Source organism: Pan paniscus, chromosome 15, assembly GCF_029289425.2.
Source record: "Pan paniscus chromosome 15, NHGRI_mPanPan1-v2.0_pri, whole genome shotgun sequence".
NCBI classification, from domain to species: domain Eukaryota; kingdom Metazoa; phylum Chordata; class Mammalia; order Primates; family Hominidae; genus Pan; species Pan paniscus.
This window is the reverse complement of record NC_073264.2, coordinates 72,184,576-72,203,297: the sequence shown is the minus strand read 5'-3', so window position 1 is coordinate 72,203,297 and position 18,722 is coordinate 72,184,576. Positions and strand designations below refer to the sequence as shown.

Here is an 18,722-nt window from a genome sequence, read left to right as displayed (position 1 = left end):
GGCAGAGCCCACCACAGCTCAGCAAAGCCACTGTAGCCAGACTGCCTCTCTAGATTCCTCCTCTCTGGGCAGGGCATCTCTGAAAGGCAGCAGCCCCAGTCAGCGGCTTATAGATAAAACTCCCATCTCCCTGGGACAGAGCACCTGGGGGAAGGGGTGGCTGTGGGCACAGCTTCAGCAGACTTAAATGTTGCTGCCTGCTGGCTCTGAAGAGAGCAGCGGATCTCCCAGCACAGCACTTGAGCTCTGCTAAGGGACAGACTGCCTCCTCAAGTGGGTCCCTGACCCCTGTGCATCCTGACTGGGAGACGCCTCCTGGGCAGGGGTCGACAGACACCTCATACAGGAGAGCTCTGACTGGCACCTGCCGGGTGCCCCTCTGGGACGAAGCTTCCAGAGAAAGGAACAGGCAGCAATCTTTGCTGTTCTGCAGCCTCCACTGGTGATACCCAGGCAAACAAGGTCTGAAGTGGACCTCCAGCAAATTCCAGCAGACCTGCAGCAGAGGGGCCTGTTAGAAGGAAAACTAACAAACAGAAAGGAATAGCATCATCATCAACCAAAAGGATGTCCACACAGAAACCCCATCCGAAGGTCACCAGCATCAAAGACCAAAGGTAGATAAATCCACGAAGATGAGGAAAAACCAGTGCAAAAAGGCCGAAAATTCCAAAAACCAGAATGCCTTTTCTCCTCCAAAGGATCACAACTCCTCGCCAGCAAGGGAACAAAACCGGATGGAGAATGAGTTTGACAAATTGACAGAAGTAGGCTTCAGAACATGGGTAATAACAAACTCCTCCAAGCTAACGGAGCATGTTCTAACCCAATGCAAGGAAGCTAAGAACCTTGAAAAAAGGTCAGAGGAATCGCTAACTAGAATAACCAGTTTAGAGAAGAACATAAATGACCTGATGGGGCTGAAAAACAGCATGAGAACTTTGTGAAGCATATAAAAGTATCAATAGCCGAATCGATCAAGCAGGAGAAAGGATATCAGAGACTGAAGATCAACTTAATGAAATAAAGCATGAAGACAAGATGAGAGAAAAAAGAATGAAAAGGAACGAACAAAGCCTCCAAGAAATATGGGACTATGTGAAAAGACCAAACCTACATTTGATTGGTGTACCTGAAAGTGATGCAGAGAATGGAATCAACTTGGAAACATTCTTCAGGATTATTACCTAGAACTTCCCCAGCCTAGCAAGACAGGCCAACATTCAGATTCAGGAAATACAGAGAACACCACAAAGGTACTCCTCGAGAAGAGCAACCCCAAGACACATAATCGTCAGATTCACCAAGGTTGAAATGAAGGAAAAAATGTTAAGGGCAGCCAGAGAGAAAGGTCGGATTACCCACAAAGGGAAGCCCATCAGACTAACAGCAGATCTCTCTGCAGAAACCGCACAAGCCAGAAGAGAGTGGGGGCCAGTATTGAACATTCTTAAAGAAAAGAATTTTCAACCCAGAATTGCATATCCAGCCAAACTAAGCTTCATAAGCTAAGGAGTAATAAAATCCTTTACAGACAAGCAAATGCTGAGAGATTTTTGTCACCACCATGCCTCCCTTACAAGAGCTCCTGAAGGAAGCACTAAATATGGAAAGGAAAAACCAGTACCACTGGTACTGTAAATTTACCAAATTGTAAAGACCACTGACACTATGAAGAAACTGCATCAACTAATGGGCAAAATAACCAGCTAACATCATAATGATAGGATCAAATTCACATATAACAATATTAACCTTAAATGTAAGCAGGCTAAATGCCCCAATTAAAAGACACACACTGGCAAATTGGATAGAGCCAAGACTCATCGGTGTGCTGTATTCAGGAGATCCATCTCATGTGTAAAGACACACACAGGCTCAAAATAAAGAGATGGAGAAATATTTACCAAGTGAATGGAAAGCAAAAAAAAAAGCAGGGGTTGCAATCCTAGTCTCTGATAAAACAGACTTTAAACCAACAAAGATCAAAAAAGACAAAGAAAAGCTATGGTAAAGGGATCAATGTAGCGAGAAGAGCCAACTATCCTAAATATATATGCACCCAATACAGGAGCACCCAGATTCATGAAGCAAGTCCTTAGAGACCTACAAAGAGACTCAGACTCCCACACAATAATAGTGGGAGATTTTAACACCCCACTGTCAATATTAGATCAGCCAGACAGAAAATTAACAAGGATATTCAGGACTTGAACTCCGCTTTGGACCAAGCAGACCTAATAGACGTCTACAGAACTCTCCACCCCAAATCAACAGAATATACATTCTTCTCAGCACCACATTGCACTTATTCTAAAACTGACCACATAATTGGAAGTAAAACACTCCTCAGCAAATGCAAGAGAACAGAAATCAAAACAAACGGTCTCTCAGACCACAGTGCAATCAAATTAGAACTCAGGGTTAAGAAAATCACTCAAAACCGCACAACTACATGGAAACTGAAAAACCTGCCCCTGAATGACTATTGGGTAAATAATGAAATCAAGGCAGAAATAAATAAGTGCTTTGAAACCAATGAGAACAAAGACACAACATACCAGAATCTCTGAGACACAGCTAAAACAGTGTTTAGAGAGAAATTTATAGCACTAAATGCCCACAGAAAAAAAGTGGGAAAGATCTAAAATCAACACCCTAACATCGCAATTAAAAGAACTAGAAAAGCAAGAGCAAACAAATTCAAAAGGTAGCAGAAGACAAGAAATAACTAAGATCAGAGCAGAACTGAAGGAGATAGAGATACAACAAAACCCTTCAAAAAATGAATCCAGGAGCTGGTTTTTTGAAAAGATCGACAAATAGATAGACTGCTAGTTAGATTAATAAAGAAGAAAAGAGAGAAGAATCAAATAGACACAATAAAAATGATAAAGGGGATATCACCACTGATCCCACAGAAATACAAACTACCATCAGAGAATACTATAAACACATCTACGCAAATAAACTAGGTCTAGAAGAAATGGATAGATTTCTGGACACACACACCCTCCCAAGTATAAACCAAGAAGAAGTCGAATCCCTGAATAGATCAATAACAAGTTCTGAAATTGAGGCAGTAATTAATAGCCTACCAACCAAAAAAAGCCCAGGACCAGACAGACTGACAGCTGAATTCTACCAGAGGTACGAAGAAGAGCTGGTACCATTCCTTCTGAAACTATTCCAAACAATAAAAAAAGAGGGACTCCTCCCTAATCATTTTATGAGACCAGCATCATCTTGATACCAAAACCTGGCAGAGACACAACAAAAAAAGAAAATTTCAGGCCAATATACCTGATGAACATCAATGAGAAAATCCTCAATAAGATACTGGCAGACAGAATCCAGCAGCACATCAAAAACCTTATCCACCATAATCAAGTTGGCTTCATCCCTGGGATGCAAGGCTGGTTCAACATATGCAAATCAATAAACGTAATCCATCACATAAACAGAACCAATGACAAAAACCACATGATTATTTCAATAGATGCAGAAAAGGCCTTCAATAAAATTCAACAGCCCTTCATGCTAAAAACTCTCCATAAACTAGGTACTGATGGAACCTATCTCAAAATAATAAGAGCCATTTATGACAAACCCACAGCTAATATCATACTGAATGAGCAAAAACTGGAAGCATTCCCTTTGAAAACCGGCACAAGACAAGGATGTCCTCTCCCACCACTCCTACTCAACACAGTATTGGAAGTTCTAGACAGGGCAATCAGCCAAGAGAAAGAAATAAAGGGTATTTAAATAGGAAGAGAGGAAGTCAAATTGTCTCTGTTTCCAGATGACATGACTGTATATTCAGAAAACCCCATTGTCTCAGCCCAAAATCTCCTTAAGCTGATGAGCAACTTCAGCAAAGTCTCAAGATACAAAATCAATGTGCAAAAATCACAAGCATTCCTATACAGCAATAACAGACAGAGGGCCAAATCATGAATGAACTTCCATTCACAATTGCTACAAAGAGAATAAAATACCTAGGAATACAGCTTACAAGGATGTGAACGACCTCTTCAAGGAGAACTACAAACCACTGCTAAGGAAATAAGAGAGGACACAAACAAATGGAAAAACATTCCATGCTCATGGATAGGAAGAATCAATATTGTGAAAATGGCCATACTGCCCAAAGTAATTTACAGATTCAATGCTATCCCCATCAAGCTACCACGGACTTGCTTCTAAGAATTAGAAAAAACTACTTTAAATTTCCTATAGAATCAAAAAAGAGCCCGCATAGCCAAGACAATCCTAAGCAAAAAGAATAAAGCTGGAGGCATCACATTACCTAACTTCAAACTCTACTACAAGGCTACAGTAATCAAAACAGCATGGTACTTGTACCAAAACAGATATATAGATCAATGGAACAGAACAGAGGCCTCAGAAATAATGCCACTCATCTACAACCATCTGATCTTTGACAAACCTGACAAAAACAAGACAATGGGGAAAGGATTCCCTATTTAATAAATGGTGTTGGGAAAACTGGCTAGCCATATGCAGAAACTGAAACTGGACCCCTTCCTTACACCTTATACAAAAATTAACTCAAGACAGATTAAAGACTTAAATGTAAGACCTAAAACCATAAAAACCCTAGAAGAAAACCTAGGCAATACCATTCAGGACATAGGCATAGGCAAAGACTTCATGACTAAAACACCAAAAGCAATGGCAACAAAAGCCAAAATTGACAAATGGGATCTAATTAAACTAAAGAGCTTCTGTATAGCAAAAGAAACTATTATCAGAGTGAACAGGCAACCTACAGAATGGGAGAAAATTTCTGCCATCTACCCATCTGACAAAGGGCTAATATCTAGAATCTACAAGTAATTTAAATTTACAAGAAAAAAAAACCCCATCCAAAAGTGGGTGAAGGATATGAACAGACACTTCTCAAAAGAAGACATTTATGTGGCTAACAAACATATGAAAAAAAGTTCATCATCAATGGTCATTAGAGAAATGCAAATCAAAACCACAATGAGATACCATCTCACTCCCATTAGAATGGCGATCATTAAAAAGTCAGGAAACAAAAAAAAGTTACAAAGTCAGGCGATCATTAAAAAGTCAGGTGCTGGAGAGGATGTGAAGAAATAGGAATGCTTTTACACTGTTGGTAGGAGTGTAAATTAGTTCAACCATTGTGGAAGATAGAGTGGCGATTCCCCAAGGATCTAGAACCAGAAATGCCATTTGACCCAGCAATCCCATTTTGGGTATACACACAAAGGATTATAAATCATTCTACTATAAAGACACATGCACATGTATATTTATTGCAGCACTGTTCACAATAGCAAAGACTTGGAACCAATCCAAATGCCCATCAGTGATAGACTAGATAAAATGTGACACATATACAACATGGAATACTATGCAGCCATAAAAAAGGATGAGTTCATGTCCTTTGCAGGGACATGGATGAAGCTGGAAACCATCATTCTTAGCAAACTAACACAGGGACAGAAAACCAAACACTGCATGTTCTCACTCATAAGTGGGAGTTGAACAATGAGAACACATGGACACAGGGAGGGGAACATCACACACCGGGGCCTGTCGGGGTGTGAGGGGCTATGGGAGGGATAGCTTAGGAGAAATACCTCATGTAGATGACAGGTTGATGGGTACAGCAAGCCACCATGGCATGTGTATACCCATGCCACAAACCTGCAAGTTCTGCACATGTATCCCAGAACTTAAAGTATAATAATAAAAAAAGAAACATGAGAAAACTACACTAAGGCACATCATATTTAAATTGCTTAAAACCAGTAATAAAGAGAAAATCTTAAAAGCAGCCAGTGAAAAAAGATATTATATTGTACCTACCATTTTTTTCAGAGGAACAAAGAAAAGAATGACAGCAGACTTCTCATCAGAAACAATGCAAGCCAGAAGACAGTATAGCAACATCTTTAATTTGCTGAAAGAAAAAAATTAGTTCAAGCCTGGTAGCACTATTTTGTTACTGTTGGAGAAGGCGTGTGCCCTAGTCCCTAAATTGCATTAGAAATTCTCACCAAGAATTCTTGCTAATACTAACAACAAAGTGAAAGAAATACTTATCATTTGAAAAGTAGGAGAAAGAAACTGAGATGAATCTTTTCATTTTCCCATTGAAGGTAATTTTAATGCAGTTAGTTCAGGATCAATCTTACACTATCTTGAAAGGAAACTATGGAAGAAGGGTCTGAGGCAGCTTTTAAACATTCAGATGAGGGCACTACAGTTTGGAGTCAGCAAGTCTGGCCTGATTAATGTCCCCAGGAAAAGGTTATTCTGGGAATGTTGATTCAGGGAATAGCATGCAAGATCTTAAGGAGATGAAGATAATCTTGTTCAACTTAAAAGAGAAACTAGAGCAGATGGGAAGACTATATAGCTGGAAAAATACAACTGATAATTTTTTTCTAAACAGATTGTAAGAGTAGAAAACAAAACAGACCAGGATTAGTGAAATAAGCTACCTGATGAGACTGGGGATACCCAAGTTTAGAGGTAAACCTTTTGAATATATGATTTATTACCAATCAGGAGGACTTCCTTGAGCCATGTTCATGACTTCAGCAATAATCTCTAAGAGAAAGGTCCTTAAGGTAGGATGGAACCCTGTTCCTGAGTGGGTAGACTGTGAACTCCTAGCCCAAAACATCATGATTAACTCATAACAAAATAGCCAATATCATCTAAGCCAAAGAAGAGATATAGAATAACATGACTGTTCCCATTACTCTCCCCAACAAAAGTCAGTTCAAGGATTTGAGAACAGTACGCAAAGTATTTTAAGTGTATTTTATTTATGAAAAAATAAAACTATTAATTATATGTTTGGAAGAAAGAAGTTTAGCTTTGAGGTCCTCTACTTCTAGCCACTGTCTGCTGGTCTTCTGAACCTTTTGTGAGGTTATTTTATCCAACTCACTATCCCTTCTTTTAAGATATACTACTCTGCTCAGTATATACTGCACATCTACTATAAAAGCTCAAAGGCCACTGCTCAGAAAGGAAGTACAAGATGCTCCTGTTCTTATTGATGGAGTAAAAAGAGGCTGATATGATGGCTGTCTTACTCTAAGTGGTGGCAAAGGAAGGACTAAACCAAGTGCTAAATGTGAAGATGGTCGGTATGCACCTCCTAGACCATGACGAAGGCACCAGTTGTCAAGGTAGCTCACACTGCTCCATGATAGCAGGTACATCTGTACATACGACACTGGTGGTTCAACTACACAAGGCTTTTGCTTAAAAAGCAGCAGTGGTGGTAGGAATTAGCTTTGTAATCACAGGCCTTGGCACTGCAATTCTGTTACATGGAGTCTGACCAGGGGTGTGATACTACCACAAAAATCATGAGACCTAGAAGAAAGCTGTAGTTGCTGAAGTCCCTAACTCATCTTACTTTTAGGATAAGACATGTTATCCTAATGTGTGGATTGGGAACCACCAGAATTAAAATCACCTAGGGTGATCCCCAGCCTAGACCTAGATCAGAGTCTTGCAGGTGGGGCCCAGGAATCTGCATTTTTACAAGTTCCTATGTCTTTTTTACTCACATTAACATTTGAAAATCAATGGTCTAGATGCACACTGTCCAATATGGTAGTCACTAGCTATATGGGCTCCTAAATTTAAATCAGTTAAAATTAAATAAAATTTACAATTCGGCTTTTCAGTTGTACTAGCCACATTTCATGTGTTTCACAGCCACATGTGGCAGTGACAGCATATTTCCAACACTGCAGAAAGTCCATTAGCCAGCACTGGTCTAGACTTTGTATTTGGGACAAAGACATTTAATTATCCTTAAGTGTGGCAGACAGAGGTAGAATTTCTTAAGGACTAGATTTTGGAGGGTAATGCATGGAATGTGAATGTATGTGCATGCCTGTACATGCCCAGGATGAAGGAGGTGCTACCTGGACAGTGAGACTGGGACACTGCAAATGAAAGAAAGAGGGAGGCCACTTCCTTTAACCTGTTTTGGCAGAGCTGGTTTGGCCCAACCATAATGAACCAGTTAGGTTATCTTAACCAGAAGATCAGAAAGAGGAAGGTCTTGAAAAACTGACCTCGTAAGAACTAACAGGGACATTCTTTGCATCTTTGGAAAAACCTGGATTCAAAGAGTTGTAAATGAAATAAACTCTACCTTTGCTCTTCGGGAAGAGCAGTACTCTATCCAGTTGAGGTAAATCACACAGAAACTCTCCCTAGATATGCCTGCCAGTCGGTGGTCATAGTCTTCATCAATGTTTGGATTAAAGGTCGGGTCCACATCGACATAATTGCGATCAGCACACAGACGAAGTCCTTCCTGCATTGTCTCATTAGCTAGCCACTCCTCTAGCTTAGACGAGGTCGTAACATAATAAATGATACCCTAACATGAACAAGACAAAAAAAAGAATTCAGATTAAATTACAATTTCAATTAACTCAGATTACTCAATGAAATAAATTCCAATTATTTATAATGATAAATAGTAAAACACTTTTTAGTCTGACTAAAAAGTATTTTATTCCCCCTCAATATTCTACATATATATTTTAAGAATACTATAATAATATACCTCAGGCCTTACTGGATGAAAAAACATCTAATACTTTAAAATCACAACCATAAATTCAACAAAGCAACTTCAAAACAATTATATTTATTTTATTTTATTATTTATTTATTTAGAGACAGAGCCTTACTCTGTCGCCCATGCTAGAGTGCGACGGCATAATCTCGGCTCACTGCAACCTCTATCTCCTGGGTTCAAGCAACTCTCATGCCTCAGCTGGGACTACAGATGCCTGCCACCACACCCAGATAAATTTTTGTATTTTTAGTAGAGATGGGTTTTCACCATGTTGGCCAGGTTGGTCTTGAACTCCTGACCTCGTGATCCACCTGCCTTTGCCTCCCTAAGTGCTGGGATTACAGGTATCAGCCACTGCGCCTGGCCCTAATCTATGGATTTTACAGATTTTGAACTTAGGATATTTCAAAAGAGGTAAAAAAACTTTACTGTGCTGCATTTATTTTGAATAATTTCTCATAGAGAGTTATTAAGGCTATCTGGTGGTCCTAGGCCAAGTTATAGAGATATATATTTAGAACTAGAGATAGAAAATGCCACACGCACATACAAGTAAAAAATATTGTGAAATCAATCTCTAGCTTCCTGAGGTTAGGTTAAGCCAAACATAAAATGGAAGGCTCAATGTTCATCCCAATCAGCAAATAAGGTCGTGAGGAGAGGTAACAACATAAGATATGAAAATTTCAGGCTGGGGATGGCGGCTCACGCCTATAACCCCAGCACTTTGGGAGGCCAATGTGGGAGAACTGCTTGAGCCCAGAGTTTGAGAGCCTGGGCAACACAGTGAAACCTCATCTCTACAAAAAAATAAAAAATTAGCTGGGTGTGGTGGCATGCACCTGTAGTCCCAGTTACTCAGGAGGTTAAGGTGGGTGTATTGCTTGAGCCCTGGAGGTCAAGGCTGCAGTGAGCTACGATCATGCCACTGTACTCCAGCCTGGGCAACAGAATGAAACTCTGTCTCAAAAAAAAAAAAAAAAAAAAAAAGAGAAGAAAAGAAAAAACGATGTGAAAAATTCAGATGTTGGTTATTAAAGCTTAGCACACATTTCCTTCTTAAAAATACTGGCTTCACCTGGAAGCCCCTAAGTGACAACCATACTGTATTTCTGTAAACTCTTTAGCAAAAATAAGAGTATCTTGTGCAGTAAAGGATTAACCTTGCCCAACGAGGGGTTTGGCCTTTACCCTTAGGTTCTAGGGGGTAACCTCTAAGCCTTGGGATGCCCTTCCCGTTAAAGAGTCTTTGTTCAGCTGGGGACCTAGAGCCACACAGTATCAGCATGACCTCTGGACGTCCTGGAGACTTACGTTGGCCATGTGGATGGTCAACCATGCCTACATGACAGGACACCAAGCTCGAGCAAGCTTCCTTGGTGGACAACAGCCCGTGAGTACAGCCATGCTTCACTGCTGGGAAAAACAGGCATCTGCACAACTCTACTGTGAGAGGACAACTGGAAGCTCCTTGATTCGCTGTCTCTGGACAATATCCTATGTACCTCTTCCTTTGGCTGATTTTAATCTGTGTCCTTCTACTGTAGTAACATGAGTGTAATGTGGGTATGACAACTTTGCTGAGTTCCGTGGGTGTTTCTAGCAACTTACCCTATGAGTGGTCTTGGGGACCCCAAAATTACAGCCGATGTCAGAAGTGAGGGTGGTCTTGGGGACCTCTTGAATTCTGCAATACTTTTATTCAGTTTGTTGAATGAAAGCAGTGCAAAGCAGTGGTCAAGGGCAAGGGCTCAAGAGTCAGACAAGCCTGGCTTTTAAGCCCCAAACTCTACTTGTTAGAGGATCTTGGACAAGTTAACTTCTGATCCTTAAGTTGTTTATTTGTAAAATAGGGAAATACTTCTTTACAGTATTAAGTGAGATACACGTGTGTATGCGTATTTGTGTGTACATATTCCTTAGCACAAGCTAAAACACAAGCTACAAATGTCTAGCTATTATTATTAATGAATGAATAGAATGAATTCCAGTAAACAAAGAGAAAGCAAGACGTTAGTAGGTTTATTTTTATGGAGTATTCTGGATCCTCGAGAATCTAAATAAGTACTTGGAAGTAAAGCATACGTTAAAAAAAAGTATATACATATATATATACTTATATATGTCATTCCCAAGAAGAAACTCTGATTATCTGAAGATCTAAGTAGGCACATACTCCTACCTTGACATAGTAAGTGGTGAGTACTTTCCGAAGATCAAAGACTTGAAGCATAGAAGCAGCACTATTATCAGTGATGCTATAACCCTCCAGAATGTACTTTGTGACTATCACTTCCCAAGCTAGCCATCGCTGGCTAAATGCAGCATTAAATGAAAGCATGTGAGGAATATGGCCAGGTTCACAACAGCAAAATCCTTCATCTTCCTCTACACCTTCAGTAATGGCCTCCACTTCCCGTTGTTGACAGTAGGTACCTTAGAGAGAGAGAGAGAGAGAGACCTTTACAAAGGGGAAAAACCAGAAAGTGGGAAAAATGAATGCAAGGACACATAAGATTTAGAAAAAAATACATATTTTATTGCAATTGAAAGTATGTGATGGATTTGCCTTAGAATATTCATTAACAAATTGTAGCAAACTCCAGAAATCACACATATTCTATATTCATATCCTGCAAAAACACAATGTGCATTAGCATTAGCACACTACGCTTTTTTTGTTTGTTTGTTTTGAGACAGAGTCTCCCTCTGTAGCCCAGGCTGGAGTGCAGTGGCGTCATCTCAGCCCACTGCAACCTCTGCCTCCTGGGTCCCGGTTCAAGTAATTTCCTGCCTTAGCCTCCAGAGGAGCTGGTATTACAGGCATGCACCACCAGGCCCAGCTAATTTTTGTATTTTTAGTAGAGACGGGGTTTCACCACGTTGGTCTTGAACTCCAGACCTTGCGATCTGCCTGCCTCAGGCTTCCAAAGTGCTGAGATTACAGGCATGAGCCACCGCACTCACACTACAGGTCTGATAATTCGTGTGGTAAAGTAACTTTAATTTTGACTTACTGATTTCTAAATGTTTCAAATGGGTTTACAATTGTGTTTGTATCAAATGAAGGACCAAAGAGTAAAGGCACATCTCCTGAAGGTCTGAGTTAATTTTAGAAATACAAAAACCAGTGGAATGTTATTGAAGCAAAAATACAAAAACAGATTAAATATAGAATGAGACCCATAGCAATCTAGTGCCAGCAAAATACCATCTGTTACACTAATGTTAATTTTTATTTTGTTCTGTGGTCTTGTTTCAACTCAATTTGTAAATTCCTTATATTATGTAAAGACTATAAAGTAATCATACTTAACTGTACAGAAATCAGGCTGCACAATAATTTTTTTTCTTTAAAAGTAATATTAATACATACACCATCCATGTCTGAAAACCACTGCTTTGAGAGAAACTGATACCATGACACCTAGTCCCAGCTGATGGTGGTGGTGGTACGATGAAAGATAAGGCTAAAAAGGTTTTTATAGCCAAGCTAAGGAGCTGTGCTGTTTAGCACAGCTACAGAGTGCTCTTTAGCACTCTATAGCCCTCAATAATTCCATTAATTCAGAGTGCTGTTTAGCACTCTACAGCCCTCAATAATTCCATTATTTCATTTTCTTGTTTAATAACTGTCACCAACACTTCCATAATAATGTTACATAGTGTTGACAAGAAAAACCCTTGACTTGAACCTGACACTGATAGGAATACATGCTGTGGGTGACCATTTTATATGATACTCCCTAAAAATATACAGGCATACCTTGTTTTATTGTACTTTGCTTTACTGCTCTTTGAAGGCACTGTGATATCTACAAATTGAAGGTTTTTGACAACCTTGTGTCAAGCAAATCTATTGGTACCATTTTTCCAACAGCATGTGCTCACTTCCTGTCTCTGGATCACATTTTGGTAATTCTCTCAATATTTCAAACATTTTATTACTGTTGTATCTATAATGGTGATTTGTGATCAGTGATCTTTAATGTTAGTGTTCTAAGCACTTTGGAGTACCACAATTTATGCCCATATAAGATGGCAAACTTAAATTGACAAATGGTGTATGAACTCTGACTGCTCCACTGACCAGCCATTCCCCTACCTCTCCCTCTTTTCAGGCCCTCCCATTCCCTAAGACATAGCAATATTGAAATTTGGGCAATTTATAACACTACAATGGCCTCTAAGTGTTTAAGTAAAGAAACAGTTGCATGTCTCACTTCAAATCAAATGCTAGAAATAAGGAAGCTTAGTGAGAAAGGCATGTCAAAAGCCAAATGCCTTAGTCCATTCTCGTGTTGCTGTAAAGAACTACCTGAGACAGGGTAATTTGTAATGAAAAGAGGTTTAACTGGCTCACAGTTCTGCAGACTGTACAGGAAGTGTGGCTGGGTAGGCCTCAGGAAACATAATCACTGTGTAAGGTGAAGGGGAAGCAAGCACATTTTACATGCTGGAGCAGAAGGAATAGGGTTAAGGGGGAGGCGCTATACACTTTTAAACAACCAGATCACATGAGGACTCACTATCATGAGAACAGCAAGGGGAAAATCTACCCCCAAGATCTAATCACACCCCACCAAACCCCTCCTCCAACACTGGGTATTACAATTCAACATGAGATTTGGGCAGGGACACAAATCCAAACCGTATCACCAGGATGGGCCAAAAGTTAGGCCTCATGCACCAAATAGCCAAGTTGTGAATGCAAAGGAAACATTCTTGAAGAAAATTAAAAGTGCTACTCCAGTGAACAAACAAAAGATAAGAAAGCAAAAAAGCCTTATTGCTGATATGGAGAATGTTTGAGTGGTCTGGAGAGAAGATCAAACCAACTATAACATTCCCTTAAGCCAAAGCCTGATCCAGAGCAAAGCTCTAACTCTCTACAATTCTTTGAAGGCTGAGAAGCAAGCAAGCTGCAGAAGAAAAGTTGGAAGCTAGTAGAGATTGGGTCATGAGGTTTAAGGAAAGAAGCTGTCTTCATAACATAAAACTGCAAGGTGAAGCTGCAAGTGCTGACGTTAAAGCTGCAGCAAATTATCCAGAAGATCTAGCTAAGATCATTGATGAAGGTGGCTACACTACAACAACAGATTTTCAAAATGGACTAAACATCCTTACACGGAAAGAAGATGCCATCTAGGACTTTCACAGCTAGAGAGGAGTCAATGCCTGGCTTCAAATCTTCAAAGGACAGGCTGACTCTCTTTGATAGGGTCTAATGGAGCTGCTAAGTTTAAGTTGAAACGCTCATTTACCACTCCAAAAATGCTAGAACCTTTAAGAATTATGCTAAATTTCCTCTAACTGTGCACTATAAATGGAATAACAAAGACTGGATGACAGCACATCTGTTTATAGCATGGTTTACTGGATATTTTAAGCCTACTGTTCAGACCTTCTGCTCCGAAAAAAGGATTCCTTTCCAAATATTACTACTCATTGACAATGCACCTGATCACCCAAGAACTCTGATGGAAATGTACAAGACGTTAGTGTTGCCTGCTAACACAACATCCGTTCTGCAGTCTGTACATCAAGAAATAACTGCAACTGTCAAGTCTTATTACTTAAGAAATAAATTTTGTAAGGCTATAGCTGCCACAGAGGGATGCCTCTGATGACTCTGGGCAAAGTAAACTGACAACTTCCTGGAAAGGATTCACCCTTTTAGATGCCAGTAAGGACATTCATGATTCATGGGAGGAGGTCAAAATGTCAACACTAATAGGAATTTGAAATAAGTTGATTCATGGATGACTTTGTGGGGTTTGAAGACTTCAGTGGTGGAAGTAATTGCAGATATGGCAGGAATAGTAAGAGAAGCAGAATTAGAAGTGAAATCTGAAGGATGTGGCAGAATTGCTATAATATCCTGATAAAACGTAAAGAGCTGACGCGTTGTTTCTTATGGTTGAGAAGAAAGCAGTTTCTTGAGAAGAAATTGACTCCTAAGTGAAGATGTTGTGAGCCTTGGTTAAAATGACAACAAAGGATTTATAACACTACATAAACTTGATTAATAAAGCAATAGCAAAAAGTTTGAGAGCACTGACTCCAATTTTGAAAGAAATCATACTATGGGTAAATGCTATTAAACAGCATCGCATGCTACAGAGGAATCCTTCGTCAAACAAAGAGTCAATAAATGTAGCAAACTTCATTGTTGCCTGATTTTAAGATCTTGCCAAAGCTGCCCCAACCTTCGGCAATCACCAACCTGACCAGTTAGCAGCCATCAACATCGGGGCAAGACCCTCCATCAGCAAAAAGATTACAACTCACTGAAGGCTCAGATCATCCTTAGCATTTATTAGCAGTAAATTTTTAAAATTAAGATATGTAGTACATTCTTTCTTTAGCCATAATGCTATTGCACATTTAATACACTACCATATAATGTAAACATAACTTTTATATGCAGTGGAAAACCAAGCAATTTGTGTGACTTGCTTTACTGCGATACTTACTTTACTGCAGTGGTCTGAATCCAACATGCAATATCTCCAAGGTATGCCAGTAATACATACACATGTTTTTCAACATAATAAAAACATATGCAATATTATAAAGTGTCTTTTAAACCAATAATAGAAATGAAATTTAATCAAACGTCTTCTGACATCTTTTGAGAGGATCATGTTTTACTACAGTGACCTTTTAAAATAGAATTCTATTAATTTGCTAATATTTAAATTGACTTTAAAAATGAAAAATGGTTCAATTTTTTTAGAGATACTGATATGGTTTGGCTGTGTCCCCACCCAAATCTGATCTTGAATTGTAGCTCCCATAATTCCATAATTGTGAGAGGGACCTAGTGGGAGATAGCTGAATCATGGGGGCAGTTCCCACATACTGTTCTTGTGGTAGTAAGTCAGTCTCAAGATATCTGATGGTTTTATAAGGTGTTTCCCCTTTTGCTTGGCTCTTATTCTGTCTTGCCTGCTGCCATGTAAGATATGCCTTTCACCTTCTGCCATGACTGGGAGGCCTCCCCAGCCACATGGAACTGTAAGTCCATTAAATCTCTTTTTCTTTATAAATTACCTAGTCTCGAGTACGTGTTTATCAGCAGTGTGAGAACAGACTAATATAGGCACTTATAAAAAAGGACTGCTAGTTTCTGCTTACTTTGCAATTGCAGGATTTTTGCATCTATAGGCACAAGCAAAATTAAACTATACCTATTTTTTATGTGAACTTATATACATGTATACAAAATGTATATATCCATATATGTATGTATGTGTATAAATATACATAATATATAATGTATATATAATATATAAATGTTATTTATATATTATATATACATACATAAATGCATATATGTATATGTTCACATAAAAAATAACTATAATTTTGCTTGTGACTATACATGCAACAATATATGTATATATATTTTTATACACACACACACACACACACACACGTACATACAAACCTAAAAAGCCTACCAACCAAAGAGTCCAGGACTGGACGGATTCACACAGTATATGTATGTATACATATATATACATATATGTGTGTGTGTGTGTATACATATACACATATATATGTATATACACGTATATACATATACATACATATATACATACACATACAAATACATACATATATACGTATACATAAATATACACACATATATGTATACATGTATGTATACATATATATACACATATATATATTTTTTGAGATGGAGTCTTGCTCTGTCACCCAAGCTGGAGTGCAGTGGCACAATCTTTGCTCACAGCACCCTCCACCTCCTGGGTTCAAGCGATTCTCCTGCCTCAGCCTCCTGAGTAGTTGGGATTACAGGTGCCCACCACCATGCCTGGCTAATTTTTTTTTGTATTTTTAGTAGAGACGGGGTTTCACCATGTTGGTCAGGCTGGTCTCGAACTCCAAACCTCAGATGATCCACCCGCCTAGGCCTCCCAAAGTGTTGGGTTTACAGGTGTGAGCCACTGTGCCCAACCCACTTAGTCACATTTTGATATCAGTATTACATTAGTTTTTTAAAAGCTTGGAGAAATTTAGCTTTTTTCTCCATGTGCTACAACTAATTAGAAATTTCTAGAAGAAACTTCCAAAGCCTTTTTTTTTAATTGTGAAACTGAACAACCAGCTCCTGAATGACTACTATAATGACTACTAGATATATATAATGAAATGAAGGCAGAAATATATAAGTGCTTTGAAACCAATAAGAACAAAGACACAACGTACCAGAATCTCCGGGACACAGCTAAAGCAGTGCTTAGAGAGAAATTTATAGCACTAAGTGCCCACAAGAGAGAGCAGAGAAGATCTAAAATCAACACCCTAACATCACAATTAAAAGAACTAGAGAAGCAAGAGCAAACAAATTCAAAAGGTAGCAGAAGACAAGAAATAACTAAGATCAGAGCAGAACTGAAGGAGACAGAGACACAAAAAACCCTTCAAAAAAAATCAATGAAGCTAGGAGCTGGTTTTTTGAAAAGATCAACAAAATAGAACAATAGTCAGACAAATGAAGAAAAGAGAGCAGAATCAAATGGACACAAAAAATGATAAAGGAGATATCACCACCGATCCCACAGAAATACAAAGTACCATCAGAGAATACTATAAACACCCCTATGCAAATAAACTAGAAAGTCTAGAAAAAAATAGATAAATTTCTGGACACATACACCCTCCCACATATAAACCAGGAAGAAGTTGAACCCCTGAATAGACCAATAACAAGTTCTGAAATTGAGGCAGTAATTAATAGCCTACCAACCAAAAAGAGTCCAGGACTGGACAGATTCACAGCCGAATTCTACCAGAGGTATAAAGAGGAGTTGGTACCATTCCTTCTGAAACTATTCCAAACAATAAAAAAAGAGGGACTCCTCACTAACTCATTTTATGAGGCCAGCATCATCCTGATACCAAAACCTGGCAGAGACATTAAAAAAAAAAGAAAATTTCAGGCCAATATACCTGATGAACATCAATGAGAAAATCCTCAATAAGATACTGGCAGACAGAATCCAGCAGCACATCAAAAAGCTTATTCACCATGATCAAGTTGGCTTCATCCCTGGGATGCAAAGCTGGTTCAACATATGCAAATCAATAAACGTAATCCATCACATAAACAGAACCAATGACAAAAACCACATGATTATCTCAATAGATGCAGAAAAGGCCTTCAATAAAATTCAACAGCCCTTCATGCTAAAAACTCTCCATAAACTAGGTATTGATGGAACCTATCTCAAAATAATAAGAGCTATTTATGACAAACCCACAGCTAATATCATACTGAATGGGCAAAAACTGGAAGCATTCCCTTTGAAAACCAGCACAAGACAAGGATGCCCTCTCTCACCACTCATATTCAACATACTATTGGACGTTCTGGACAGGGCAATCAGCCAAGAGAAAGAAATAAAGGGTATTTAAATAGGAAGAGAGGAAGTCAAATTGTCTCTGTTTGCAGATGACATGATTGTATATTTAGAAAACCCCACTGTCTCAGCCCAAAATCTCCTTAAGCTGATAAGCAACTTCAGCAAAGTCTCAGGATACAGATCAATGTGCAAAAATCACAAGCATTCCTATATACCAATAACAAACAGAGAGTCAAATCATAAGTGAACTCCCATTCACAACTGCTACAAAGAGAATAAAATACCTAGGAATACAACTTACAAGGGATGTGAAGGACCTCTTCAAGGAGAACTACAAACCACTGCTCAAGGAAATAAGAGAGGACATAAACAAATGGAAAAACATTCCATGCTCATGGATAGGAAGAATCAATATTGTGAAAATGGCCATACTGCCCAAAGTAATTTATAGATCCAATGCTATCCCCATCAAGCTGCCACTGACTTTCTTCACAGAATTAGGAAAAACTACTTTAAATTTCATATGGAACCAAAAAAGAGCCCACATAGCCAAGACAATCCTAAGCAAAAAGAACAAAGCTGGAGGCATCATGCTACCTAACTTCAAACTATACTACAAGGCTACAGTAATCAAAACAGCATGGTACTTGTACCAAAACAGATATATAGATCAATGGAACAGAACAGAGGCCTCAGAAATAACA

General features: G+C 38.9%; 1 protein-coding gene across 10 annotated transcripts in view; it reads right to left on the bottom strand.

Annotated features, from left to right (window-relative positions):
* Positions 1–18,722, bottom strand: part of PCNX1 (pecanex 1) — a 209,014-nt gene that overhangs the window by 31,073 nt on the left and 159,219 nt on the right. For all 10 annotated transcript variants that reach the window (XR_010109817.1, XM_034937738.3, XM_034937744.3 and 7 more), the window contains 2 exons: positions 10,806–11,059; positions 8,189–8,419 (listed from right to left, as the gene is read on the bottom strand). Coding sequence is in view for 9 of the 10 variants with exons in the window: in XM_034937738.3 (XP_034793629.1) it covers positions 8,189–8,419; positions 10,806–11,059 (485 nt within the window). In the remaining variant the exon portion in view is untranslated. The remainder of the gene's footprint in view (positions 1–8,188; positions 8,420–10,805; positions 11,060–18,722) is intronic.